Genomic DNA, 27914 nt, shown 5'->3' with positions numbered 1-27914 from the left:
CATCTTTCCATAGCCACAGTAGGAGATACTGACCTAGTTTTTACTAGGTTGGTCACCTACAAAGGGCTAGGTATTCACATATCCCTACTTGTCCTGAGAAAACGTTCTTTCCTCTGTGTTTAAGGGTTAGAAATCAGTGATTCATAACCTTGTGGATTATTCAAATCAAATCAACAAGTGTATATTCATTGTTGTGCTAGGCACTGTGCTGAGCTTTGGGGATATAAAGGCAAAGACAGACTGTGCTCTCAAGGAGTTCGCAATCTAATGGGGTAAGCAACATTCAGACAACTATGTACAAATGACATGTAGACAAGATAAACTGGAGGTAACCTCAGAGGGGAGGCACTAGGGTCTGGAAAGGCTTCTTGTAGAAAGTGGTATTTTAGTTGACACTTGAAGTAAACCAGAGAAGCTAGGTTGAAATGAGGAGGGAGAGAATTCCAGGCATAAGGGATATCCAGTGAAGATGCCCAGCACTGGGAGATGGAGCAAGTCACTGTCACTGGAACTTAGGAGTATGTGGAGAGGAAGTAAGGTGTAGGACAACCTGAAAGGTAGGAAGTGGGCAGGTTACTGAATGGATTTAACATCAGCTTCACATCCACCGGGAATAGAGTAGAAATTTTGATGGGCTTAGGAGAATGAGAGTAAGAAATAATTTTTGAGCATGGGGCACTTGGGAGACAGATTTGGACAGGGTAATGAGAGGATGCTAGAATCCTAGAAAGGGAATCCCTAGAAAGGGAAATGGGAATAGATTTTTCTGGCTTACCCTTTTTTTCTTTTCTCTCAAGGGATAAAGGATTTGTCTTTTACTTTGTTAGTTATATATTTCATAAATATTTGTTGGCTGACTGGCTGACTTCTCCAACCTAAGTGGTGATTTCAGAGGAAGTGAGGAGTCAGGGTCAAATCAGCTGCCCCAAACTGGCTTTTTGGAGAAACCTCTGAGAAACCCGAGGTCCAAGATTATCTGTGTGAAGTAAACATGTCTTTTACATAATTGTTGCTTAACGTATATATTGAATTGAATTAAAATTTGGAAATTACCATTTGTAGGAGGAGAGGGTCATGCACAGTGCTTAATGGGAACTGTGACTGAATCCAGAAATGGTACAACTATATTATAGACATTACTAAAAAGAAGTCATGCCTCAGGTGAAGAATCACCATGTGTGTCTTACCTTTTATTTCACCTAGAGTAGGTTTAGTTTGGTGTTATATGCTTTGTAAAAATGCGTTATGGCATATGGCTTATTTTTATTTCTGACATTTGAAAGTCTCCGGAGAGAAGAGCGGCCTTAGTGATCTTTTGGCAGGCCTTATATGGATTCTCCTTTGGGAGTGCCATGGGGAGCCAGATTTTTCCCAAGAGGCCTAAGGTTATATCCTGAGTTAAAGTTAAAACAGTTTCAAATCCCTAGTGAACCATTTAATGGACGCACCCTAGTGGATGTGTTGTCTCAGGATTTGAAGTAATTATTGTGTTTTCCTAAGTCTCTTTTCTCGGACACTGATGTTTCATAATTTGTTACCGTGTATTTATTACCAAGGAGAGAATATTGGTGTTAAAGAAATGAATTTTTGTAACAATAGTTTAGGATCTTTGAAAGAAAGCATGGCACAATTTCCCAAATACAATCTAACCTGATTTCTTCTTAATTTCTTCTTTGTACTCATTTTTGGGTCTAGTTCATTGTCAAAAATATACCTATCAATAGACTAATTTACTTGGATACCTGTTTGGCTGTTTAATATAATGGGAGCAAATTGTACCTCTGTCTTTTGTGTTTTAGACCAATCTTTTTCATTGTCATGGATTTCACCGGGGAAGCTTTGTAGTGTTCCAAGGTAATTCATACAATAATCAAAAAGGAGATTTTGGAGGACCTCATCATCAATAGGAAATATGTCTTTTGTTTGGAACCTATGTAAGACATCTAAGTTAGACCCACCTTCCAGCAACTGGAATGAGGGCTTCCTAGATTTGAAGAGTTTAAAATTGAAAATACTTCCTAGTGTCTCCTCAGTTCTTTCATTTGGCTGCAGCTGTATTTCCAAATAATTATGATTATGTGGTAACCCAAGCACTTACATTAGGAAAGGAGGTAAAAGGAATTCCATGTAAAAGACTTATGTGTCCAAATAGATTTTAAAAATAGATTTTACAACTTTTTGGAGATAAGAATGGGATGATATATGCCTTCAAATTGGCATCCAGACTGGCACAGTGGTTTGGCAGACCCCCTGATTGTGGTGAGGTGGCAGTTGCAAAGATGGTTTCTCAGCTTTTCCATTTTTGTACAGGAAAAATGCCATTTCTGGCATATTCGAGATGCGAGCTTCCTCCTTTTCAGGGGCCGTATCTGTCACCTCTGCTTTGAAAGCTACACTTTGGGATCTTCAGGCCCAATAATTGGGAGAGGAGTATAAGGGTATGAAACTGGCATGTTACCTGGTTGACTCAAGGTTAGTTAATGAGGGGGAAACAAACCTTCCAATCTATGAAGCCAGGTGCTATGATGTGGGTAAAAATTTATCTATGAAATTACCAGGAAAAGAAAGTAGAATTTGAGGGCTATTTCCAGGGCTAAAAGCAAAAAGCAAGGGATAGTTAACACTTTCATGTCAACTGAAACGGACAGAATTCCCACAGAATTCAGAAGCAATTCCAAGTTGAATGGTGTTAGGTTATTCTTCCACATGAGAAATCTAACACCTTATAATGTTCTTGTTTTGGTTTTTACCCCCTTGGGATTTTATATGTGAATGTTAACTCAGATTTCGTGAAGAAGAGACAATAAATTTCCCATATACAAATATTCTGTTAAGGCCTTATTACTGTAATTATAAATAAACATATGTTTGGATGTTTATATTCCGTAACAAGGAATATTGCTTCACACACATTCTTTATTGGGAGAAAGCATAGCACCTGTAGTTTTAAAATTCTGTGGAGCAAAATCGTACCCTTATATACATAATAAGGAGGAGTGTAGAACTACAGAGACCAGACATTATGGAAAGCATTAAAAACAGTTAATGGTTTATTGACACTGTTATGTGTTTCATGTAGACATTGGCAAGCATTTGTGGTGAGCATCTACCAGTTTGAATACCTCATGTGTCAATCACATTATGTCACTGAACAACAACCTTTGCATTAATGCCTGTCATATTCTTGTATGATTTTCATGTATTTATGAGAGAAACCTTGCCTGAGAAGAGCTTTTAATACTACATTAAGTTTTGTATTTACAATGTTGTTAATATGTAAATTGTTTTCCCAGTTCTCACTTCGGTCTGTATTAGTTCATGCAGATCTCCTCAGGTTCCTCTGACACTGTTCGTTTCATAATTTCTTATGGCACAGTAACATTCCATTATGTTCATAGACCATACTTTGTTCAGCTGATTCTCAGTTGATGGGCACCCCCTTAGCTTCTAGTTCTTTGATACCGCAGAAAGAGCTGCTGTAAATATTTTTGTATATGCAGGATCTTTTCCTCCTCCTTTGATTTCTTTAGGGGCATAGGCCTAGCAGTGGTATTGCTAGGATAAAGAGCATGCACAACTTAGTGATTTTTTTCGGCATAATTCCAAATTACTTTCCAGAATTGTCTGTACCAATTCACAGTTCCACCAATAGTGTGTCAGTCAGTCAGTTAGTATTTATTAGGAGCATACTATGTGCCAGGCCCTATGCTAAGTACTGAAGATTAAAAAGAAAGGCGAAAGACAATCCCTGTCCTCAGGGAGCTCACACTCTAATAGTGTGAGCAGACTTGCAAACATAATCGTAATTATTTGGAAATACAGCCGCAGCCAAATGAAAGAACTGAGGAGACACTAGGAAGTATTTTCAATTTTAAACTCTTCAAATCTAGGAAGCCCTCATTCCAATTGTTGGAGGGTGGGTCTAATTTAGATGTCTTACATAGGTTCCAAACAAAAGACATATTTCCTATTGATGATGAGCTCCTCCACAATCTCCTTTTTGATTATTGCATGAATTACCTTGGAACACTCAGGGTCAATAAAACATTAACTGTTTTTAATGCTTTCCATAATGCCAGATCTCTGTAGTTCTATGTTCCTCCTTATTATGTATATAAGAGTACGATTTTGCTCCATAGAATTTTAAAACTACAAGTGCTATGCTTTCTCCCAGTAAAAAGTGTGTATGAAGCAATATTCCTTGTTACAGAATATGAACATGCATACATATGTTTATTTGTAATTATAGTAATAAGGCCTTAATAGAATCTTTGTATATGGGAAATTTATTGTCTCTTCTTCATGAAATCTGAGTTCAGATATAAAATCCTAAGGCGGGGAAAAACCAAAACAAGAACATTATAAGGTGTTAGATTTCTCATGTGGAAGAATAACCTAAAGCCATTCAACTTGGCATTGCTTCTGAATTCTGTGGGAATTCTGTCCATTTCAGTTGGCATGTATTCTGTAAGTGTTAATTATCCCTTGCTTTTTGCTTTTAGCCCTGGAAATTGCCCCCAAATTCTTGCAAACTGCTACGTATAACCAGGCCATATACAGGAGAAGTAGGAAATAATCCACAGTGGGAGGGCAGTAGTATTAAGAAGGATTGGAAAGGTGGCTTCCTTAGGAAGTGGGACTTTAGATGAAACTTGAAGGAAGTCAGGAAAGCTAAGAGGTCTAGATGAAGAGGGAGAGCATTTCAGGAATGCAGGAGAAACAGTAAAAATTCCTGAAGCTCAGAAATGGGGGTCAGTATCCCTGGATTGAAGAATACGTGGAGAGTGGAGGATATGTGTAAGATGTAAAAGGACTTGGAAAGGTGGGGTGGGGAGGAATCGATTATGAGGGGCTTTGAACACCAAACAGGATTTTATATTTGATCCTGTGTAATAAGGAACCACTAGAGTTTATTGAGTTAGGGAGTGTGCCAATCACTTTGGCAGCTGAATGGAGGATGCCTATTTTCCCGTAGCTTCCCCAAATTTGTTATTTTCTTTTTTTTTTGCCACTTTGATAGGTATGAGGTAGAATTTCCAAACTGCTGTAGTCTTCATTTCTCTGGTTATTAATGATTTGGAACATTTGTTCATGTGCCTTTTGATAGTTTGCATTTCTTCTGTCTATTGCTATGGCTCTTATTCTTATAAATATGAATCGGTTCCTTATGTATTTTAATGATACCCTTATAAAAGAGAAACTTGCTACAAAGATTTTTTTTCCCCAGTTACTTACTTCTCTTCTAATATTAGTTGCACTTTTCTTGGTTTTGTTTTGTTTTACAAAAACTTCTTAATTCTATGTAATAAAAGTTATCCTTTTTAATCTTCTGTTTTCTTCTCTTTGCCTTGTTTGGCTACAAATTTGGTCTTTATCCATAGATCTGAAAAGTTATTGTTCCTCTGATTTTTTTTTATGATGTCACTCTTAATGTCTAAGTCATATGTCCATTTGGGGCTTGTTTTGATTTATAGTGTGACACTGCTCTGGGCCTACTTTCTGCGAGACTACTTTCTAGTTTTTTCAACACTTTTTGTGAAATAATGAGTGCCTACCCCTCCATAACTGGGGTCTTGGGGTTTAATCAAACCCAGCGCTACTGTGTTTATTTGCGTACCTAATCTGTTCCAGTGATTGACTTTTGTTTCTTAGCCAGTATTAAATCTTTTGATGATTAATACTTTATAATATACTGCTAGATCCCCTTCTTTACCACTTTTCCCCCATTATTTTTTGAGATTCTTGATCCTTTATTCTTCTAGACTTGATCCTTTATTCTTCTAGATTAATTTCATTATGTTTTTTCTAGTTCTAGAAAATAATACCTTGGAAGTTTGATTGGTATGGTACTGAATAAGTGAATTAATAGAGATATTAATGTCATTTTTATTATATTGGCTGTAAGAAAATAACATTTTTTAAATTATTTAGGTCTGTATTTTTCTAAAGAGAGTTTATTAGTTGTATTTCTATAATTCTTGTGGGTGTGTCTTGGTAGGTAAACTTCTAAAATTTTAATATATTTTTTGTTATTTTAAATGGAATTTCTCATTCTGTCTCTTGCTGCTCGGTCTTGTTCATAATATACAGAAATACTGATAATTTGTGTGGAGTTATTTTATATCTTGCTACTTTGCTGAATTATTTTTTTATCACTTTTTACCTGAATTTCTAACATTTCATAAGTGAACCATCCTATTATGTAAAAAGCAGTCATTTTATTTCCTCTTATACATATTCCCTCATTTTTTTTTCTTATCCTGTTTCTGTAGCTAACATTTCTAGCACTATGGTGGAGGTGATAATGGGCATCTTTTCTTAAATTCTGACTTTATTAGAAAGACTTCTAGTTTATCTCCAGCACATATGATGTCATGGTTTTATATAAACACTATATATCATAGTAAGGAAAGGTTCATTTATTGCTATATTTTCCAAGTTTTTTCACAGGAACAGTTATTATTACATGTCAAAAGTTTGTTTCTGCATCTTGATATAATCATGATATCTATGGCCTCATTATTAATATGGCCAATTGTGTTTATATTCCAAATCTATTGAACCAAGCCTATGTTCTTAGTATAAATTTAACCCATTCATAGTGTAATATCTTCACAATATATTTCTGTAGTCTCTTTGTTAATATTTTATTTAAAATTTTTGCATCAGTGTTCATTAGGGATAGTGGTCTAGAGTATTCTTTCTCTGTTTTGACCCTCCTTGGTTTAGGTATCAAGACCATATTTGTTTCATAGAAGGGATTTGGTAAGACCCTTTTTTATATTTTTTCAAACAATTTATATAATATTTGAATTAATTGTTCTTTGAATATATGATAGAATTCACAAGTCCATTTTGTCCTAGGCTTTTTTTCTTTGGGAACTAACTTATTTATGCCTTTTTCCGTATCTTTTTATGAGATTGAATTATTTGAATGATCTTTTTCTTGTTTTTTCATTCTTGACATTTTACGTTTTTGTAAATAATCATATAGTTAATTTAGGTTCTTGGTTTTATTGACACTTCGGTGGGTAAAATAATTTTTAATAATTCTGTTTATTTCATTTGCATTTGTTGTGAATTCTCCTTATTCATTTTTTATATTGGCAATTTTACTTTCCTTTTTATTTTTTAAAAATAAGATTAAATAATGGTTTATTTTATTTTCAGAAAGAGCTTTTTTATTTAGTGGATTATTTTTACTTTCTGATTTATTAATTTCTTTGATTTTGAGAATTTCTGTTTGGGTGTTTAACTACAACACAAGTAGATTCTTATTACAAATTGCAAATAACCCAGAAAGAAATGAAAAAAAAAGCAGTAGGCATTATCTTGAGAACTTTTAAGAGTGGAACTGAAATGAGGACCACAGTTGGAAAATTGGGAAATGTATAAGGATTTTTATAGCAAAGTCTTTTAACAGTGAAATATAATGGACACATCTACACTGTAAACACCACAGTGGCAGATCTGCTTCATGAGAAAGCTAAAATGACATCAAAGAAAATGAAAATGGAAAAGACAGTGCAGCTAGACTAAGTATACAAGGAAGCAGTCCATGCTGGAAACAACACAGTTTGGAGGGCATTAAATTCTTAAGGTGTCTGCCAAAGGCTTAGGAAGAAATCTTTGATTTTATTACCCCAAAAAGCAAAATTAGAAAATATAAATAACTTTTGGCTCCTTTACCTTTTCCATTTTTACAAAACTTCTTTACATTTGCCTTAAATTAACAGAATTATTTGCAGTTGCATTTAGGATATTCTTGATGAATGTATGAGAAAGAAACACACAGACTTTTGCTAATGATCTTTTTTGAAATAAAGTTTTATTGATTTATTTTGCTTTTACGTTTCCTGAATTTGCTTCTTTAGCCCTCTTCTCCCTTCTGAGAGCCTTCCCTTATAGCTAAGATTTTTATTTTAGGAAAACCCATCAAACCAATAAATATGTCTTTAAAATCTGACTTCATATGCACTTTTTTCCTACAACCAGGGACCCCCCATATATACAAATTAATGTTGTGGGTGTGCCTTCTCATGTGTCTGATTAGGGCCAAGCTGTTCTTTATAATAACGCAGTATTCCTTTTTGGTTGTTTTGGGCTGGTTCTTTCCATTTGCATTGTTGTAGTTGTTGCGAAATTCTCTCAAGGTTTTGAGAGAGGCACACCCCTGAGTGTGCAGTCTGGTCTGATGACTGTCAAAGATAGATGAGTCTGAAAGGAAAGGGATTCATTGGCAGGCTAAGGAATCTGCTATTGCTAATCATAGCAGATGCAGATTCCTAGGAATCCTGTAGATTCATACAGATTTGATTTTTTATAGCCTTCAGGCCCACTTAATGAGCAGCATTCTGCTGCAGCTTAGGATAGATAAGTAAAATATTTCAGTCAACAGGCAATCACAACATCCTAAAAACCAGATTTACTGATTACAGAAGGAACGAGCATGTATGTGGAACACAGAGTTCACCATCCATACCGAAGTTTGTATTTTTATAACAGCTGGACAAAGGAAAGAGGAGATAACAGCAAGGGATGTGGCATGGGAAGGGGAAAGATGGGATGAAGGATGAAGTTAGGAAAAAGACAAAATCCCTCTGAAAAGGGAGAAGCAAGGAGATATCAAAAGCTGCATTCTTTTCCCTTCCTAGTGTGGGGAACCTGAAGTCTCCAGGCCACATGTGGCTTTCCAGGTCCTCAAGTAGGGCCCTTTGATTGAATCCAGCCTAGGAGATTTGTTATGTGAAGTTTGGATTCAGTCAAAGGGCCAAACTTGAGGATCTAGAGAGCCACATGTGGCCTCAGACTCCCCACCCTCACCAGGCTAGACTATGAAGATAGGAGGATCTGCTGATCTGCAAAGGACCCCAGCTGCACAAGCATTTTCCCAGGCTGGCACACATTGGCTGGCACCTGTCTTGCCTCCCAAGGACACACAGAAAAATCAGACTTGGGGTGCAAATCATGTCAACTGGGAGGGGGAGGGCCTTTGTCCTTGACACATTCAGGTTCTCCTGCATGCACTGGGTCCAGCGTTTCTGGAAAATTTGGCAACTCAAAAAGACAAATTCGGGGGACCCTTTAACAGTCCTTAACATTTCCTAGGAGAGGGGAGTAGAAGGGGGAAAGTGAGAAAAGGCGGAATATTTGAAATGTACTTAGCAGGATTTATTATTAGAGTAAGAAAACATTCCAATTCAAGGTCAGGAGACATGGGAAAGAGACCAGACACTTTTAGAATTGTAGAAGCAGTCATTTATTAGATAGAACTTCAGCGTCTTTTATCCAAGGACAGCTGTTACAGCAGTGGACGAGACCATCTGTTTCACCATGCTTAGGGGTTTAGGGTCTTTCTAATATTAGGCCACTGAGTGGTTGGAGGGATTTCCACTTTGTTAGTCTAGCAAAATGTAGCGAAAAGATTGTGGTTCCTATTTTTTTCCCCACGTAGTTATTTAATACATTGTTTTTTCTGGCTCTACTTATGTCCTTTGGCATCACTTCATATAAGTCTTTACATGCTTCTCTGAATTCATTTTTATTTTTTTACATCACAGTAATATTCCATCATATTAATTTACCACAATACATTTGACCGTTTCCCAGTCAAGTAGACATCTACTTTTTTTCCAGTCATTTGCTGTTACAAAAAGTGCTGCTCTAAATATTTATTGTACATGGGGCCTTTATCTTTGTCAACAACCTTCCTGGAGTATATACTTAATGGTGGAGTCTCAAAGGATGTGAATATGATTTGCGTAATTTAAATTTGTTTTCCAGAATGATTGTACTAATTCATAGCTCTGCCAACAGTTTGCTATTGTGCTTATCTTTACCCAAGCCGTCCGCTATTGACCATTCCCATCTTTTGTCATTTTTGCCAGTTTTCTAGGTATGAGGTGAAACCATACTGTTGTTTTGATTTTCATTTCTCTTATTAGTGATTTAGTATATTCTTTCATATGGTTGTTAATAGTTGTTCAAATGCTTTAACCACTTCTCTACTGAGTGAAGATTTTTTTTTTCTGTTGCTTAATTGCTTAAAGAGAACAAAATTAGAACTAAAAATTCAGATAGAAAAATCACCTTGGCTGCAACGTATAGAATGGATTGGAGTGGGGAGAGAATTATTTAGGCGATAGGAAACAAGAACTGAAAATAAAGTGAGATCTGCATGAATAGGGAGAAGATAGAAATGGGAGATGTTATAGAGGCAGAAGTAACAAGATTTGGGTGAGTGTGTGTGTGTGTGTGTGTGTGTGTGTGTGTGTGTGTGTGTGAGAGAGAGAGAGAGAGAGAGAGAGAGAGAGAGAGAGAGAGTAAGGGAGGGAGGGAGGGAGGGAGGAGTCAAGGATAAACTTGAGCTTGTGAGCCTAGGACACTGGAAGGGCAACGGCTCCTCATGCCTTATTCCTTTCCTTTAGATCTTGCAGTCTTTGCTCTTTCAGTGCAGCATTGGTCACTCTAAAGTGTTTTACTTAAGTCTTTACTCATATTGAGTAACTGGTCCCCCTGCCTCAACACAACTGCTGCGGCCCCCTGATCAAGCATCATTCCCATACACTGAGCCATTCTGCATCCTTATAAAACTTGCTACTCTTCTTAACCCTGAAACTTCTGTCCTGGTTTTTTATGTGCCCTTCCTTGGTTCCTCAAACCTTACAGTCATCTTTCTTATTCACCCAGATATTAAGATCTGAAGCTGGAGGGGAAAGGGAAGAATCAAATTAAAATCAGGGATTTTCTCAGTATTCTGCCACGTGTAAAGCCATGTACACATATCTGTGGCACTAAGTATGTAGCCGTCATTTAGCTGGGGAGACAAGACCTAAGTGAAAAGCTAAAATAATATAAGAATTAAATGACAGTTCAAGAGAATACTAGACATGCTGTCATAAGGTGGTACCAACTACAGAGGATTAATGGTATATAATGTTTTATGGAGGTGATACTTGAACTGGGCCTTGTAGAACAGATAGGAGTTGATGAGACAAAGAGCAAGGGAGAGGGCACTATTTATGGTGAAAACAACTTGAGCAAAAGGATAGAAAAGGGAAAGCACCAGGATGTATTCAGGGAACAGTGGAAAATAAAGGTGGAATGATAGTGCCAGGTTACCACCATAGTCACCATTGTGGGTAGTTTCTGGGTGTTGAGTGAGACTCTGGCTTCATCAGTTGTCCATTGAGAGTTATTGTCCATAAGAACCACTCAAAATGATCAATGTTACAGCTGCTTTGTTATCAGACTTAGTAGCCAGATGTTCACCTAAATATTTGGGGGATGAGGAACTTTTCCCAGTGGATGATACCACATTTTTACAAAATGTTCCCCTCTGAATTGTGTGCAGAGAGGCAGCCTTTATAATAATATATATTAGTATATATAACCATTGCTCTTGTCATTCATAGTTTATAACTGTTAATGCTTCATGAGAGTCACTGTAGTGTGGTAAATGGAAAGTAGCATTGGAGTTTAGAATTCCTGGGTTCCCATCCTGCCTCTGACACATACTGGCCATGTGACCCATGGCAAATCATTTAACCTCACAGTGTTCTAGGCAACTCCAGACTATAAATTATAGAATAGACACTTATCAAGAGAATTTGTTCACTGGGAATCCCCTACGCCAATGAAATCACAAATCTATAACGCCCCCCCCCCCACAAATTAATTTTTCCTTATCTATCTGAACATGTATTTATATACCATACATTGTGTGATAGCAAGGTTTCCTTTTTTAAATTACTTTACTTTTTTTTACGATTAATAAGCATTTATTTTCTCTCTTTCCTCACCCCACATTGAAAAAGAAAAGAAAATAACAAATTTGCAGCATAGTCAAACAAAGTCCATTCCTAAGTTGACCACAATCAAAGATGGTTGTCCCATTTGACGTTTTGAGTCCATTACGTCTGTCAAGAAGCAGGTAGCTTCTTCATCGTTGGTCTGATCCTGCTCATTTCTCTCTGATAAAATTCCCAGACTTCTCTAAAACTATCCCTTTTGCCATCTCTTATAGCTCAATAGTATTCCATTACATTCATGTACGGTAGTTTGTTGAGACATTCCTCAGTTGATGGACCCCTCCTTCCCCCTTAATTTCCAGTTCTTTGACACTACACCAGAGAGTTGCTACAAAATTATTACATGTATATGTCCTTTTCCTCTTTCTTTGCTGTCTTTGTGATATGGGCTCAATAGTGGTATTGCTGGGTCAAAGGATATGTACAGTTTAGTGGCTTTTTGGGTATAGTTCCAAATTGCTTTACATAACGATTGGATCAGTTTATGGTTCCACCAACACTGCATTAATGTACCTATTTTCTTGCAGCCCCTCCACTCTTTTTCATTTTGCTTCTTAGTCATCTGTTCTATTCTGATGGGCATGAAGTATAGCCTCAGGGTTGCTTTAATTTAATGATTTGTAGCATTTTTTTCATCTTGTTTCTAGTTTGTATTTCTTTTGAAAACAGACTTCATAATAGGGAGATTTTCCAAGCAGTATTATATGTTTACACTTTCTACCTCTCTGGCTGTAGTAACAAAGCCAATTTATGTTCCAGGGCCAAGTAAATCACAAAAAAAGAGTTGCTCTATCTATCTTTCTATCCATCCATCCATCCATCCATCCATCCATCCATCTGTCATCTATCTATCTATCTATCTATCTATCTATCTATCTATCTATCTATCTATCTATTTAATCTATCTCCTTTTCAACCAGAAGATAACCTCTTCTGGCTTATCTCCCTGCCTCAGATTTCTCCCCACTCCAGTCTGTTTTCCAGAGCTCAGCTGCCAAAACGTTCTTCCTAAAGTGCAGGTCTGCCTATGCCACACACACCCCTCATTTAATAAAGTGCAGTAGTTCTCTGTTACTTCCAGGATTAAACATAGAATCCTGTTTGGCATTTAAGAGTTCTTTACCATTGGGTCCCCTCTTACCTTTGAGTCTTCTTACACCTTCCTTCCTTCCATGTACTCCCAAGATCCATTAACACTGCTCTTCTTGCTTCATCACTTGGTAGTGGGCATTTTCTCTGCTGTTCTCCATGGCCGGCTTGCTCTTCCTCCTCATCTCTTCCTGGCTTCCCTAGATTCTTTCACATCTCAGTTTCTGCAAGAAAACTTTACTGATCCTCGTTGACGCTAGTACCTTCCCTCTGAGATTATCCTGTTTTATCTTGTTTGTACGTAGTTGAATGTTATCTCTCCCACAGCATTGTGAGCTCCTTGAGGGCAGGTACTGTTTTTGCCTTTCTTTGGTCTGGCACCAAATTGAGACATAATTAATGCTTTTTGACTGGAAGACTTAAATGTTGATCTCTAGCTTAACCCTGAATGAAAGAGAGCACCCTCTCCTTAGGTGGTCTTTGGGGCCAGTCTTTTTAGAGGTGGGAGGCATGATCTTCTCTAGACTAGTCTCAAGTTCTGCTATCGTTCATGTTATCACAGGAAACTACCATTTCCCTATGAAAGGTCTTCGTTTTTGTTCTGCTCATTGTTCTAAAAAGAAAAGTCTGGGAAAAGATTTTACACTGGAGAAAAAAATTCTTAATATTTTCAGTTGAACTGAAACAGTTTTTTAATATAGTTTCATTGTTGTCCTGTGTAAAAGTTCAACATTAAAAAAAACAGAAACAGGACATCCTGTTTATTTTAATTATTGCCAGATTCATTTTGCCAGATGGTGCAGTTTTTTCTTTCCCTGCTGAAAATAGTGAACTAGATATCTTTTTGATAGGTTCTCTATCCTAAAAACATCTACGTAAGGGACTATATTGCAAAAGTAGAACTTGTCTGCCATTTTATGGAATTTGACAAAAATAACAAAAATTGTACCTTGACATCATAATGTTCTCTCTATTCATCAGACTTGGCTGCCTCTTGGAATTCCAGAGTGGTGATCTTCACCATTAACTCCTTAGGTAATTCTCAGACCTACCTTGATGTCGTACAGAGCAACGTGGACATGTTCAGGGAGCTCGTCCCAGCTGTAGGACATTACAGCCCACAAAGTGTCATACTTGTTGCTTCTCAACCAGGTAAAATTGACGTCTGATTTCTTTTTGACTTATTTTAAGAATCATAACAATAGTCATCTTTCTGTCTTCTTTCTCTCAGAACTATATAACCATGTAAATTTTGATACAAAATACACGGACACATGGAAAGCAGAAGCACTCACACAACACAGAATTAAAATAGCCCCTAAAACGTTGGGCAATTTTAATCAACTACCCCTCAGTGATCTTTCAATACTGCTTCCTCTTCTGCAAAAGGATTTCATGTAACTATAATCTGGTGCAGACCACAGATGCTAAAACATGACTATTTTTAGTGTCCTTGAAACTCCAATAAGAATTGGCATATATTTTGGCATCCTCAAGTCTCAACACATGGCCACTACAAGTCCCGATCAGCTGTCATTTGTTTGACTCCTGAGAATAAGATTCACTTGTGCATGTGCATATTCAAAATCGTCAGTTGAATCTTCTTGAGAAAGAATGTACTCAGATACTTTCACTAAAACATAATAGAGTTGAGCACTTTTAACATATTTTGTAAAATGCCTTTTAATAATTTTACTTCATTCTTTAAAAAAGTTTTCTTTCCTAAGGTAATGTTGTATCCAAGTATGAGAATAATTTTAAAAAATAACCCCTTTTATGTATGTTGTTTCCTGCTAGTTTTGATTTGCTAGTTAACTAAGTAAGAAACAATCTCACATGGTCATAGATCTAGACTTAGAGAGGGACCTTTGAGGACATCTGGTCCAGCCCTGTTATTTCACAGGTAAGGAAACATCTAAGGTGAGTCATCCAGATTCTAGATTCCGTTCTAGGACCACCTTCTGTAGGTGCCTTCCCTCCCTAAACTACCTTGTATTTCTTTTGTATTTGCTGTATACTTATTTGTGTGGGCTTCCCTAATAGAAATTAAGTGCCTTGAGAACAAGAGTGTTCCATTTTTCTTTTTATACTTAGAGTGGCTAACATAGTGCCTGGCACAAGTAGACACTCTCATGGGTTCAGGTATCAAACTGGACTAAGATTTTTGGGACAGCCAATATATACCCAGCCTTCACTACTTTTATTATTATTGTAATATACAATAAAGGGGAGGGGGAAGACTTATTTAATGCTGTACTGAGAAGCAATGTAGTATAGAAGATAAAGATAATGTAGTATAGTAATAGTAAGTATGTATATATGTATACATACATACATACATATGTAATGTAGTAGATAGAGCCAACCATAGCGTCAGGCTGACCTGGCTTCACGTTCTGTCTCTGATAGTAAAAGCTATATGATCCTGGTCAAGTTGCTTAACTTCCTAGGGAATTCTAAGACTATCAATTGAGGAACAGTTGTTGACCTGTGTTGGTGGATAGAATTTCCTTTTGAGGGATACCCTAAATTCATGAAACCTTAAGCCCAAACTGCCTCTCCCCTCTTCAAATAAAACAAAATTCTGTGACATTATAATACCATGTAGCAATGAATCTCATTTTAAAATGCCAATTTTAGACTAATGAGAAAAGCAACTTGATTGTTGAGAAGAAATTTTTATTCTGTGGAGTAATATTAAGTCATAAAAGTGAGTATTCCACCCCTTGTCATTAACTTGTTCTTTTAGGCATCTTTAGGAAACTACTAACTTACTACAATTTTAACAGTTACCTCTGGATGAAGAAACTCCATCTTCCAATGCAGATTTGCACCAGCTTTACAATTTATAAGGCTTAGAGAGTGGCTCGATGCCCCAAAAAGTGAAATAATTTGCCCATTCACCTGCTTTAGGTCAGAGATGGAACTTCAGTCCAGTCCAGGCCTTTTTGACTCTGTCCACTGTGCCGTGCTGTTCTTTTAACATCTTATACTATGATAAAATAACTTAAACAAGTTTTAAAATCTAACTTCTACTGTCAAACATATGTGTAAAGTACATTATGTTAAAACTTTCTTTTAACAATATTCCCTATAAAGCAGGGTTCTTAACCTTTTTTATGTCATGGACTCTCTTTGGCAGTCTTGGAAAACCTATGGACCTCTTCTCACAACAGTATTTGTTGCCTACATTCATCATTAAAGAAAAGCTAAATTTCACTTAGTGAAAATAAATATGCAATTTTATTTCTCACAGAAGTTCACAGATCTACTGAAATCTGTTTATGAATAGAGCCAAGGTTAAACACTCCTTCTGAAGAGTAAAATGTAATATATGGAAGATTTGTATTGGAGCCTATCCCAATGTATGGGTTTCTAGAGTACCAAAAGGACTGTGTTCATGGATACCAAGAGAAGTGAGGCTCCAGCATAATTGATTTCATAAACCATAATGAATGTTGATTTTCTTCATGAGCTTATAAAGTGATGGCCTGCTCAGGAGTAATGCTTTACTTTTCCTGTTTGTACCCAACGCTTAGTTGAAGTCATGACATATGCAGCATGGAAACTGAGTGCCTTTCCTGAAAATCGAGTGATAGGAATTGGATGCAATCTGGATTCAAAGAGATTCCAGTATATTCTTTCAAATATTTTGAAAGCACAGAACTCAGGAAAGGAAGTCTGGATTATTGGTGAACAAGGGGAAGACAAAGGTAAAGTCCAAATTTATTTTTTTAAATTTGTAACATGATCACAAGTGGTCTTCGGGATTCCTTTATGTTGTACCCTGGAATATAGGAGTTATAAGATTTCAGAACTTGTGGCCAGTAACTTTACTACCAAAAACAAAATAGGAGTTTCTAGGGGAACTGTTCTCTTTTACATATCCAGTTTTGTCAGATATGATATATAAGGTAACTTTTCTTATGAAGCACAGTGCCCACGACTTACCTTGATGCCAACTTTCCATTCCTGTAGTTAACTAAAATACGTGAAACACGTGGCTTCCTCACTGCTCTTCCCTACGTAGGAACTTTCTTATCTTCCAGTTGTCTTCCTAACCCTTGACTCCCTTCAGTTCTCCTCCTCTGGGATGATTTCAGTGTCATTCTTCCTCTTGATGCTCCCCTAAACTACCATCTTCCTCCTCCTCCCCCAGGCATTCAATCCAGAGTGACTTGAAAGTGTTATGTGTTAACAGTAATCAAGGCCTTATCTGACGTAAGTCAGATAAGATTCATTCAGCAAGTATTTATTGTGTACTTTTTCTGTGCATAATGATACAGAAAATCTAAGGATTCGTGGATCCAATCATATTTATCAATACATGGAGACATTTTAAAATCAATTTTGTTATATGTTCAAAACACAGATTTAGGGATCTAAATGGCCACTGGACAATGGACAAAGTTCTCCTAAGGCTTATATAGTTTCCAGTTACAACAGAGAAAGAAAGAAAAAAAAAAGGTACTGCTGCCAAAGGGAAAGGGAAAAACATACATTTTAAAGGTATATTTGTGGAATTTATAGTAAACTAATTTAGAAAGAAGTTTACATTGTCAAAAGTTACTTAAGGAGAAGATTACCTCAGTCCAATTTGTAAACTGATCAATAAACATAGAGAGGAGTTATCTGAAATTTATAACTACCAAAGGGCTATCATAAAACTAAGCCAGAAATTCTTTTACCCCTGACCAGTTTCTTGCCTTGGTTAAAATAACTGAAAGTCTCAGCTAAATTACACCATAAGGAAAGCTTTATCTGGCTACATGATTTTTTCTTACAAATAAAATGGCCATACTGGAACTAAATAGATAGGAAATTTTAAACTCTTATAGTAGTGTTGGGGAATATTTAAACCTGAAGGTCCTAAGATCTTTCTGGAGAATAATTCTTTCCACCTTGTTCCCTCTGTGGGCCACCTAAGTGGTGTAGTAACAGGGTGCAGGGCCCGGAGTCAGAAAAACTCATCTTCATGAGTTCAAATTTGGCCCCAGAAACTTACTAGCTGTCACCGGGCAAGTCATTTAACCCCATTTGCCTCAGTTTCCTTATCTGTAGAATGTGCAGGAAAAGGAAATAGCAAGCCACACCAGTATCTTTGCCAAGAAGACCCCAAATGGGGTCACAAAGAATTAGACAGGACTTTAAAATGACTGAAAAGTTCCCTTTGACTGAAGGTCATTAAATCATTAAATCAAGAGGCAAAGATAGGGGCTAAAAGTTTAGTTAGCATCAGCTCATGGGTACTGGTCAGGTGGCTAACGAGTCTGCATGATAGTGAGGCTGTTCAATGACTTTATTTTGAGAGATTGAATAATAGGTACAGGATATTACATGATTTGGGGGAGAGAATGTCTTAACCTTGGTGTCCCCCAAGATCAGGTCTTCTCCAAAGGGGTTATTTCCCTGTAGTTAATCCCATCAGAATATTTAGGTGGGACAGAAGAGTGGAGACCTCCCAGCTCAACCCTGCAGGTTGACCATTTCTTTGCCCTCTGATGGTCCTTTTAAATGCTGGAAAGGTGAGAGAAGATGGTTCTCCTAAACTCATAGTTTATAGATTTTGTCCATTTCTTCCTCAGTAGCCCTGTTCTAGGCATGGTGAGGGGGACAGAGAAGATTCATTCCTTTCTTTCAAATGAGAGCTTATAATCTAACTGAGGAGGTCAGACATAGCAGTGAAATAAGACAAAGACTAGGGAGTCATCAAGGTGAGTTCCTTGGCAACTCTCCTCCTTCTTAACTAAGTTGGAATTTAAATTGACACAAGTCTCTCAGTAAGTTCAGTGCTGAGACTATCAGGATTGTTATGGTGGAAGTATCTCCTCTTTGAGTTTACTGCTGCTGAATAAACCTAGCACAACACAGAACTTACAGAGGTTTTATTATGTTTAAACACAGGTTCAGGAGGTAGAAAATTATCTCTGAACCAAGATTAGAGTTTCTGACAAGCCTTTACAGAGAAAATTATGTCAGAGAGGCAGAGAAATAATTTTTTAACAAATCTTTATGGCCACTTAGACCAACAAGATTACACAGGCCTAGTCAGATTCATTATCTTATGCTCCACTGAGTTAAGGAAGAGCAAAGCAAAGGAACTGAGCAAAACTAAGTTAAAACAAATTAGTAAATAGACTGAGTTTTAGATACTAACATTGAGTCTGCCAAATCCTACATTTACCGAACTATAAGACCCCATCTTAAAGACGTCACAGTGGGCTAATTGAGGGAATTTACATATCACCGAGATAGCCAAAAGCTCAGTCAGGGAAATTCTTCCATGAATCTTTTTGAGAAGTTTTAAAGATGTTGTACTTCTTCTCCTTTGTTTCTTATCTCAGGAATGTGAAAAGCCTTCCCTTAATACTGTCATTCCCTGATTTAGGGTTTTTTTTTCTTTAGCCTTGTGAGGTTAATACTAACAGAAAATAGGCTTCAGTTAACCAAAATATTTAAGGAGGGATGGCATAATACAGTTGAATAAAAGGAAGATGGAAGATTGTTATTACAGAATTTAGCCTAGAATTTCAACTTCAGTAAAAACAGAAAGCATGTTTCTGAGCCTTGTACCTTCTGCTGCTTCTGACCACGAGACACTAGATTGCTAGGATCATGGAAGACGAATCTAGAACTTGGCTTTGTTCTGTAGCCACCATGCTAGCAATGAGGCAGAGTACAGTAGAGAGAGCAGGGATTTCGGAGTTGAAAGACCTCGCTCTCGATTCTGGTTCTGAAGCTTAGGTGATGGTGGACAAGTACTTACCCTGTCTGAGTTCACCTGTAAAATGAGGACAGTTAGATTAAATGATTTCTAAAACTCCTTCTAGCTCTCAATCCTAGGATTCTTGTTACCTCACATCTGGACTCACGACATCCAGGTTCTTTTTCACCTATGTTTGAGTCACTAGCTGGGTGACCATGGACAAATCCCTTAATTTCTATGAACTTCAGTTTCTATATGTATAAAATTAGTAAAGAATCTCAGAATCCCAGAGGCCATCTAGTCTAACTGGTACCACCAGCTGACAATTAGAGCATCTAGCCTTTGCATATAGAACTTAAATAGAAAAGGCACTAAAAGATTTTAGTGGATTGTAAGCTCATTGTTAACAGTGCGACATGTCATCCAAAATACTGGTAGAGTAATTAGAATAAAACATTGGTAGAATGATAGAATCCCAGTTATAGTCTGGTCCTTATTTCCTTATCTCAGAAGATTGACTTCTAGGATTGTATGAACTGTTCACATGCTGGTCCTCCAATTAAAAGCTAGCTTTGCACTCCCTCTGCTGGTGACAGCATTAGATAGTCAGATGTAGAGGTCCCAGCTTTTAGGTTTAGCTCAGGGCTTCTTAAACTTTTTCACTGGCAACCCCTTCACTTCTTCTTAAACTGCGGATCTTGATGGTCACAGCTCACAGTTTAAGGACTGGTTTAGCTGATGTTATCTGGTCATTTGATGAAACTAGGTGGCTACATTTGTTTTTCAGGGATCCGAAAAAAGACCAGGGATATAAAACTTAGAAAGGTTGGAAATGATGTCTCCTCATCTGGAACCTTAATTGACCCAAGTTTAGACACTGGGAAAAACTACTCTGGGCAGCAACCTTTTTTCTATTTATTGAGGTTTAAAGTTATTATGAACATGACAAAGATCAACCGACCTGAATGTTTCCACATACAGTCAGCAGGAAATAAAGATTGTATATAAAGCCTCAAATCTCTGTTCCATACGGCTTGTATATATAGCTTGTTAAAGTCAGCATGTTAGTTTTAAAACTGCCTTATTATCTGGGAGTTCTAGCACCTCTGCTGTGAAGGCTTGCCAAGCCCTTTTTCAGGGCTGTTCATCCATCTTTTGTGTCCACCTGATTTACCCCACTATCACCTGTGGCTCCAAGAAGCTGTAGCATGTGCATAGGCCACACCCTGGTAAACTGTCTATGGGCAGATGGGCTAAACCAGGTTAAGGGTAATCTACAAACCTCAAGACTGTCAGTGAGTTAGGGGAATGTCGTAGGAAGACGTTTCCCAGTGGAATGGTTGGACGAAAACAGTTTGTTGCAACAACCCTGACGGCAGCTAAAGTAAGTACTGTGGAGTGCTTAGAGCTCAGTCAGTCATGGAAGACCCCAAGGTCATCCACCGCATCCTGGGCCATCTGCAGTCATCTTGACTTTTGTCCTGCCACTGGACTTTGATGACTCAGGAAGAGATAGTGAGTCTGAAGACTTTGTGCAGCTGTGCCTCACTTAAATCCAGGTCACAAGAAAGTCAAGACACCACTCGGTGATGTAATTGGTCCCCTTTGAAAACAAAGGACAAACAACAATATCTCCCTTTGAACTTTTTTCTGTTCTTTTCTGTGCATTTTAAAAAATGTTTCATTTATGGGTTTTTTTCTTCTTTTTTTATCTCAACATCAGTATCAGCAACACTCTTCTCCCCAACTCTGGCCATTTTCTCTGGTTGCCCCATACCTGGAATGCTCTGGTTTCCTTGAAGTCCCAAATAAAATTGCATCTTCTACAAGAAGCCTTTCCCAGCCCATCCTAATTTTAGTGCCTTCCCTCTGTTAATTGTATCTTATTTGTCCCGTATGTTGCTTGCTTTGTATACATTTGTTTGCATGTTATCTCCTGCATTAAATTGTAAACCCCTTGAGGGCCTTTGTCCTCTTTTCATATCCCCAGAGCTTAGCATAGTGCCTGGCACATTATAGGTGCTCCATCAACATTTATTGATTAAATCACATCTGAGCATGGGAAAAGTCTCAGAAAAGCTCTGCTGATTCTACAGTAATATGGAAGTGACTGTATTTCCCCAGCACCCACAAATTGCTCTTAATTTTGTCTTTATTCATGTTAACATTATGTTGAGAGGATTAATCGAGGAAATACCCCTGAAAAACAAATTAGTCATTTAATCTGGTATCTATTAAGACACTTCGCTAAGTGCTGGGAACATAAAAACAAAGAATGAAAAAATTCCTACTCATGATGAAGCAGCAAGCTTACATTCTAATGGGGGAAGGAGTACAGATTTTATATATGTATAAATTATATATCATAATATATCAATTCTACATTATATATTAATAATATATTTTATATTATATTTGTATTAATATATTAATTATGTGTAACAAATTACATGATACAACATGTTCTATAACATAATATATTTATATAATTATATTAATATATAATATATGTTAATAGTATATAATAAATTATATATCACATATAAATTATATATCATAAATATAATTAATAAAAAGTGTAAACAAAGTAGTTAAAATAATTTGGGAGGGAGGGTGCTCATAGTTAGGGAGATTAAGAAAGGCTTATGAAGATGGTATTTGACCTATGTCAAATGGTTTACCTTCTCAATGAGGGAAGGAAGGAGAAAATTTGGAACTCAAAAATTTTGAAAAACAAATGCTAAAAACTGTTTTTACATGTAATTGGGGGAAGTAAAATACTGTTTTTTAAAAAAGATGGTGTTTGCACTGCATCTTAAAGGAAGCATTTATTAAGCACTTATTGCTGACGGGCACGGTGCTAGGCAGCGGGAGTACAAATAAGAAGAATGAAACAATCCTAATTCCCAAGAATCTTACATTCTGACAGAGGAGACAATAATAATAATAGTACCTGAAATTTATATGGCACTTTCAGTTCCTGTTATGTTCATTTTATGGATGAGAAAACAGGCTGACAGAGGCAAGTGACTTGCCCAGCATAACACAGCTAATAAATGCCCTAGGTAGTATTCAAAGTCAGGCCTTTCTGATTCTAAAATTCAGCTCTCTTTCTACCATGCTACCCAGTGACTAGACAACAAATACATATGTAAGCATATGCAGAATAAATATAAATAGAGTAAATCAAAATAGTTAAATACAAAATAGTTTTGGAGGAAGAACTCTGAGATTCCAGGATGAGAAGAGACTTCTTCTAGAAGTTGGTACTTGAGCTGTGTTTCAAAGGCAATTTTGAGGCAGAGGTGAGGAGGAAGGCCATTCCAGACTTGTGGAATGGCCAGTGCAAGGTTACAAAGATTGAAGGGGAAGTGTAGTGTGTGCTGAACAGAGAGAGAGCTAGTTTGGCTGGATCTCAGAATGTGGGAGTGGGAATCAAGATGCTGAAAAGATAGTTTGGAACCAAGTTTTGAGGAGTTTTAAAAATTAAACGGACTGTGTAGGCTTTGGTGCAACAAAACACCCCTCACCTTCTAGAAGTTGCCTAACATCTCTTTGGAGACCATCGTAGAGATTATTGCACTGGATCTGCCCTGGAAGCATGCTCCAAAGACTTGTAAGAACCTTGTAGAGTTGGTTTGACATGATTAGTTCAAAGAAACCAAGTTTATTCGGGCAGAAAAAATTTCGTGGTCCAGAGTGATGATTCATTAGGATCAATCAGTTGTGCATCTCTATAGAAAACAACTTGAAGATTAAGTTCATGAAAAATTGAAATTCACAGGGACTAGAATTTTTTGTAGTGGCCAATGCAGGGCCAGACCCCAGTGGCAGCCAATTCTTTGTGACCCTGACCTCCATCCAGTGTCTTGATGGGAAACATTCTATTTATGCCAAGGCATAGATATAGATGGTGAATCAAGTGAAAATAGTGGAGTTAAATTCTCAGAATGTGATGATGTGGAGACTGTCATGGATTACACATCTGGATTAAATCAGTGTCTGAGCAGATGTGTCCAAAGGCTGGTCTGTCCCATCCATTTGCATTTACATTTCCTCAGAGCTTATTCTGTCAGCCATTCCTCAGAAGACCTGTGGATATCAGGGCTAAATGACTTCTAAATTCTCATCTGTATATTCTTGAGTCATCATTGGACTTGCTCATCTGGTTTCAGTTTTGTCCTTGCAGGTAAGTCCAGCAGCTTAGATGCACTAGTAATGGAAGTATGTTTTAATACATTATTTCTTTTCTTCTCACTACATAAATATAAAACTTTAATACATGCATACATTGCTGCAACTGATCAGACTGTTTGTCTCCTGTATTTGTTTCTTCTGATCTATCTGGGAAGTAATTAAATATAGAATGAGGAGATGTTTTAAAAAAAGCTGAATAGAGAACTTTATATTGATGTTGAGGCAATAGGGGGCTTCTGGAGTTAATTGAAAGGGGACTGATGTGATCAGATCTGTGCTTACAGAAATTTACTTTTGCAACAGTGTGTATGATAGACTAGAGTGATCAAAGACCTGAAGTAGGGAAATCATTTGGGAGGCCATTGCAAGAAGTGAGGAAGGCCTGAGCTAAAGTGCTGGCTATGTGAATAGAGAGAAATGATCAGATACAATGGATTTTAAGTAGGTAGAAACAGTAAAGTTTGGCACCTAATTAGATATTTGGGTGAGGGAAAGTGAGGATTTGAGGATAACCATTTGAGGTAAAAGGTCTTTCTCAGTTTGAAGCAATCAACATTATATGTGGGAACTTCAAATAAAAATGTGATGATAGTACCAAGAAGGGGAAAAAAGACATTTTTACTAGGTTCAGTATGGGCACAAAGGGTCTCTTATTGCTTCTTAATCCATAGAAAGAAACTGACCTAATAAATGTACAAAATATATTTATTTAATTTCCAGTACCTATTTGGGGTAGTCCAGAAGAAGCAGTGGCTCCCAACTTCCAGGTTCAGCTGTCCAACAGGTAACAAAATGATTTTTAAATAAACTTCATACTGTGTCAGAAATGTGATGACCCAGTGGCCTCTTTTAGTACTCTTTCAGTAATCCAGTCAACCAATTGTTCATTGAAATGAATGTATCTTAAGGAATTTTTATGATTTTATTTGTACAGATTCCAGTTGTACACGCTGAAAATAAGAATCCATTTAAGTACAGATTTGCATTTAGGGAAGGAGACTAGACCTGTGATTTCATTGGTATAGGGAATGTTGGAGGGCAGGGGGTGGGGAGAAGGGAGGTCAGGTTGCCTTCTGTGCTGTATGAGTACATACATACCTTGCCCAAGGTCCCAGTATATTTCAGAGGCAGGACACGAACAGCCAAGTCTTCCTGGCTTCAAGACCAGCTCTTATGAAAGGCCATGTTGCCACTGAGATTGACATTTATCAGAATTTTAAAATGTAGGCTTCATAATCTGTACCTGTAATAATGACTTAAATATTTGTTGACCATTGTAAGTAAAATTAGTTAGCTTGGACATATGTAAAATTTGTAAGTATTGCAGATTTTACAGTTCTTTTGTTTTTGATATGTACTTTACAGATTTTGTCTTAAATGTGTAGATAATATTTATTGGACAGTAGAGTGAAATAAGCAGGGGGTTTTGGAATTTACAATTTATTATTTTTACTGATTTCTAAATGGTTTTAAGTATTAAGCTTTTTCTCATGGAATTTTTTATGGTGTGAGAGAGTGACTTTCCTCTCTGCTCAGACTGATGTTCTCTAACTGCCCGTACCCTGGTGAGGTTAACTCCTGTTAGTAGCCCTGGTCTTCAATTCTGTAGGCTCAAAAACTCAGTTTTATCAGTCTACCCAGGGCAGATTAAGCTCTCATCACAGTACTAGACTCATTGGAGGCTGACTCTTTGGTTGCTTTTCTTAAAAAAAAATTAATTTTTTAATTTATGGAAGAAAGCAAATATTTCCATAACATAAGTATAATAAAAAAGATGATTGCACATGATACTACACAAATATTATGTACAACTTGCTATTCCTTTTAGATATATAATAAAGTTATCATGTAAATTTCTTCCCCCTCTTTTTTTCTTCCTTCCCCCTGCTACCTACCCTAGAGATGTCACAGATAGGTGTATGTATATGTAAAATTATTCTATACAGTCTTCTGTTTATTAGTTCTTTCTCTGGATGCAAATAGTGTCTTTCTTCATATTCCTTTAAAGTTCTAAACCAGAATTTAAATTTACTCATTTACATTTTTCAGTAACTAAATGCACGCCTGCTATTTCCTTCTTAGTGTTAAGGTACCTGGAAAACTAAATTAGTAATCCAAACATTGTTTGGTAAGCCTGGGATCAAAACAAAGGGAATCATAGTCTTGAGACATATTTCTTCCAGGTTGTGGTAAAGTGTAGGGAATTACCCCTCCTCTATTATAGCAAATACCTTTCTTCTCATTCTGCCATATAGTCTCTCTACCCCTTGGACAATCCTGGGTAAACAAGAGCAAATTTTTTGTCTTTGGCTTACCTTTTTAAAATGTCACATAAGTCACTATCCTATTATGACAATATCACCTTGGAATAGATGACAGTACAATTTAGTTTAGTTTAGTTTGTGTACATTTTAGATTGGCATCTCCTGAGGGAACTTTGGGAGATAGTTTATTCCCCTTCACAACCCATTTACTAACCATGTCTTAATTTGGATTACTTCTGCAGCTGACTAATCTTATCCATTTTATACTACCTCTTGATAGTTGTCATTTCAGGATAATTTCTTTTCCTTTTTTTTTTTTTGTAATATATAATTTATTTATTTTTCAGTTCTCAACATACACTTCCACAAGAATTTGAATTCAAAATTTTCTCCCCATCTCTCCCCACCCCCTCCCCAGGATAGCATGCACCCCATCCACCACTTCTTCCAGTCTATCCTGCCTTCTATTACCCACCCTTCTTCCATCCCCCTTTCCCTCTGTTTTCCTGTAGTGCAAAATATATTTCTATACTTCATTGCCTATATATCTTAATTTCCAGTTGCATGCTGAAACAACTTTTAACATTCATTCTTAAAGCTTTGATTTCCATATTCTCTCTCTCCCTCCCAACCCACCCTCATTGAGAAAACAAGCAATTCAATATAGGTCATCCATATGTAACAGTGCAAAGCACTTCTATAAGTTACGTTGTAAAAGACTAACCACATTTCCCTCTGTCCTATCCTGCCCTCTATTTATTCCATTCTCTCCCCTGACCTGTCCTCCCACAATTAGTGTTTGCTTCTGATTATCCCTTTCCCCAATTTGCTGTCCCTTCTATTATCTTCCATCTCCTATCCTCTTCCCCTTGCCTTCCTGCAGAGTAAAATAGATTTCCATATCCAATTGAGTGTGTGTTATTCCCTCCTTAAGCCAAATCCTATGAGAGTAAGGCTCACTTATTTCCGTTCATCTCTCCCCTTTTCCCCTCCATTGTAAAAGCTTTTTCTTTCCTCTTTTATGTGAGATGATTTACTGCATTCTGCCTCTCCCTTTCTCTTGCTCCTAGTACATTCCATTCAACAGTAAATTTTTTTAGGCATTCTCCCTTCATATTCAGCTCACCCTGTGTCCTCTGTCTATATGTGTACATACACACACACACACACACACACATATACATACAATATAGATACATATACCTATGAGTACACATACCTACATATATATATATATTGTACCCATACATACCCATACATACCTGCACAGATATGTATGTATGTATATATGTATATTCCCTGTAACTACTAATATTGAAAAAGGCTTCATGAGTTACAAATACCATATTTCCATGTAGGAATGTAAACAATTTAATGAGTTCCTTAAGGCTTCTCTTTCCTGTTTATCTTTTCATATTTCTCTTGATTCTTGTATTTGAAAGTCAGATTTTCTATTCAGCTCTGGTCTTTTCAACAAGAATGCTTGGAAGTCCTCTGTTTCATTGAAATTTCATTTTTTTTCCCTGAAGTATTATACTGGTAGGTGATTCTTGGTTTTAATCCTATCTTCTTTGACCTGTGGAATAGCATATTCCAAGCCCTTTGATCTCTTAGTGTAGAAGCTGCTAAATCCTGTGTTATCCTGATTGTATTTCCATAATACTTGAATTGTTTCTTTCTGGCTGCTTGTAATATTTTCTCCTTGACTGGGAACTCTGGAATTTGGCTATAATATTCCTAGGAATTTTCCTTTTGGGATCTCTTTCAGGAGGTGATTGGTGAATTCTTTCTATTTCTGTTTTACCCTCTGGGTCTGGAATATCAGGGGAGTTTTCCTTGATAATTACT

General features: G+C 37.0%; 1 protein-coding gene across 5 annotated transcripts in view; it reads left to right on the top strand.

The window, feature by feature from the left end:
• The window catches only part of UEVLD (UEV and lactate/malate dehyrogenase domains), a 55899-nt gene that overhangs the window by 22348 nt on the left and 5637 nt on the right, over positions 1–27914 (top strand). For 2 of the 5 annotated variants that reach the window (XM_072619651.1, XM_072619652.1), the window contains exons 8-10: positions 13881–14051; positions 16439–16612; positions 24523–24586. In XM_072619651.1, the coding sequence (XP_072475752.1) occupies positions 13881–14051; positions 16439–16612; positions 24523–24586 (409 nt within the window). Of the gene's footprint in view, positions 1–200; positions 360–13880; positions 14052–16155; positions 16305–16438; positions 16613–20392; positions 20714–24522; positions 24587–27914 lie in introns of those variants that run through there. The other 3 variants (XM_072619653.1, XM_072619654.1, XM_072619656.1) reach the window with 3 other exon arrangements.

Source organism: Notamacropus eugenii, chromosome 6 (genome assembly GCF_028372415.1).
Source record: "Notamacropus eugenii isolate mMacEug1 chromosome 6, mMacEug1.pri_v2, whole genome shotgun sequence".
Lineage (NCBI taxonomy): Eukaryota > Metazoa > Chordata > Mammalia > Diprotodontia > Macropodidae > Notamacropus > Notamacropus eugenii.
This window is presented reverse-complemented; position numbering and strand designations above follow the sequence as displayed.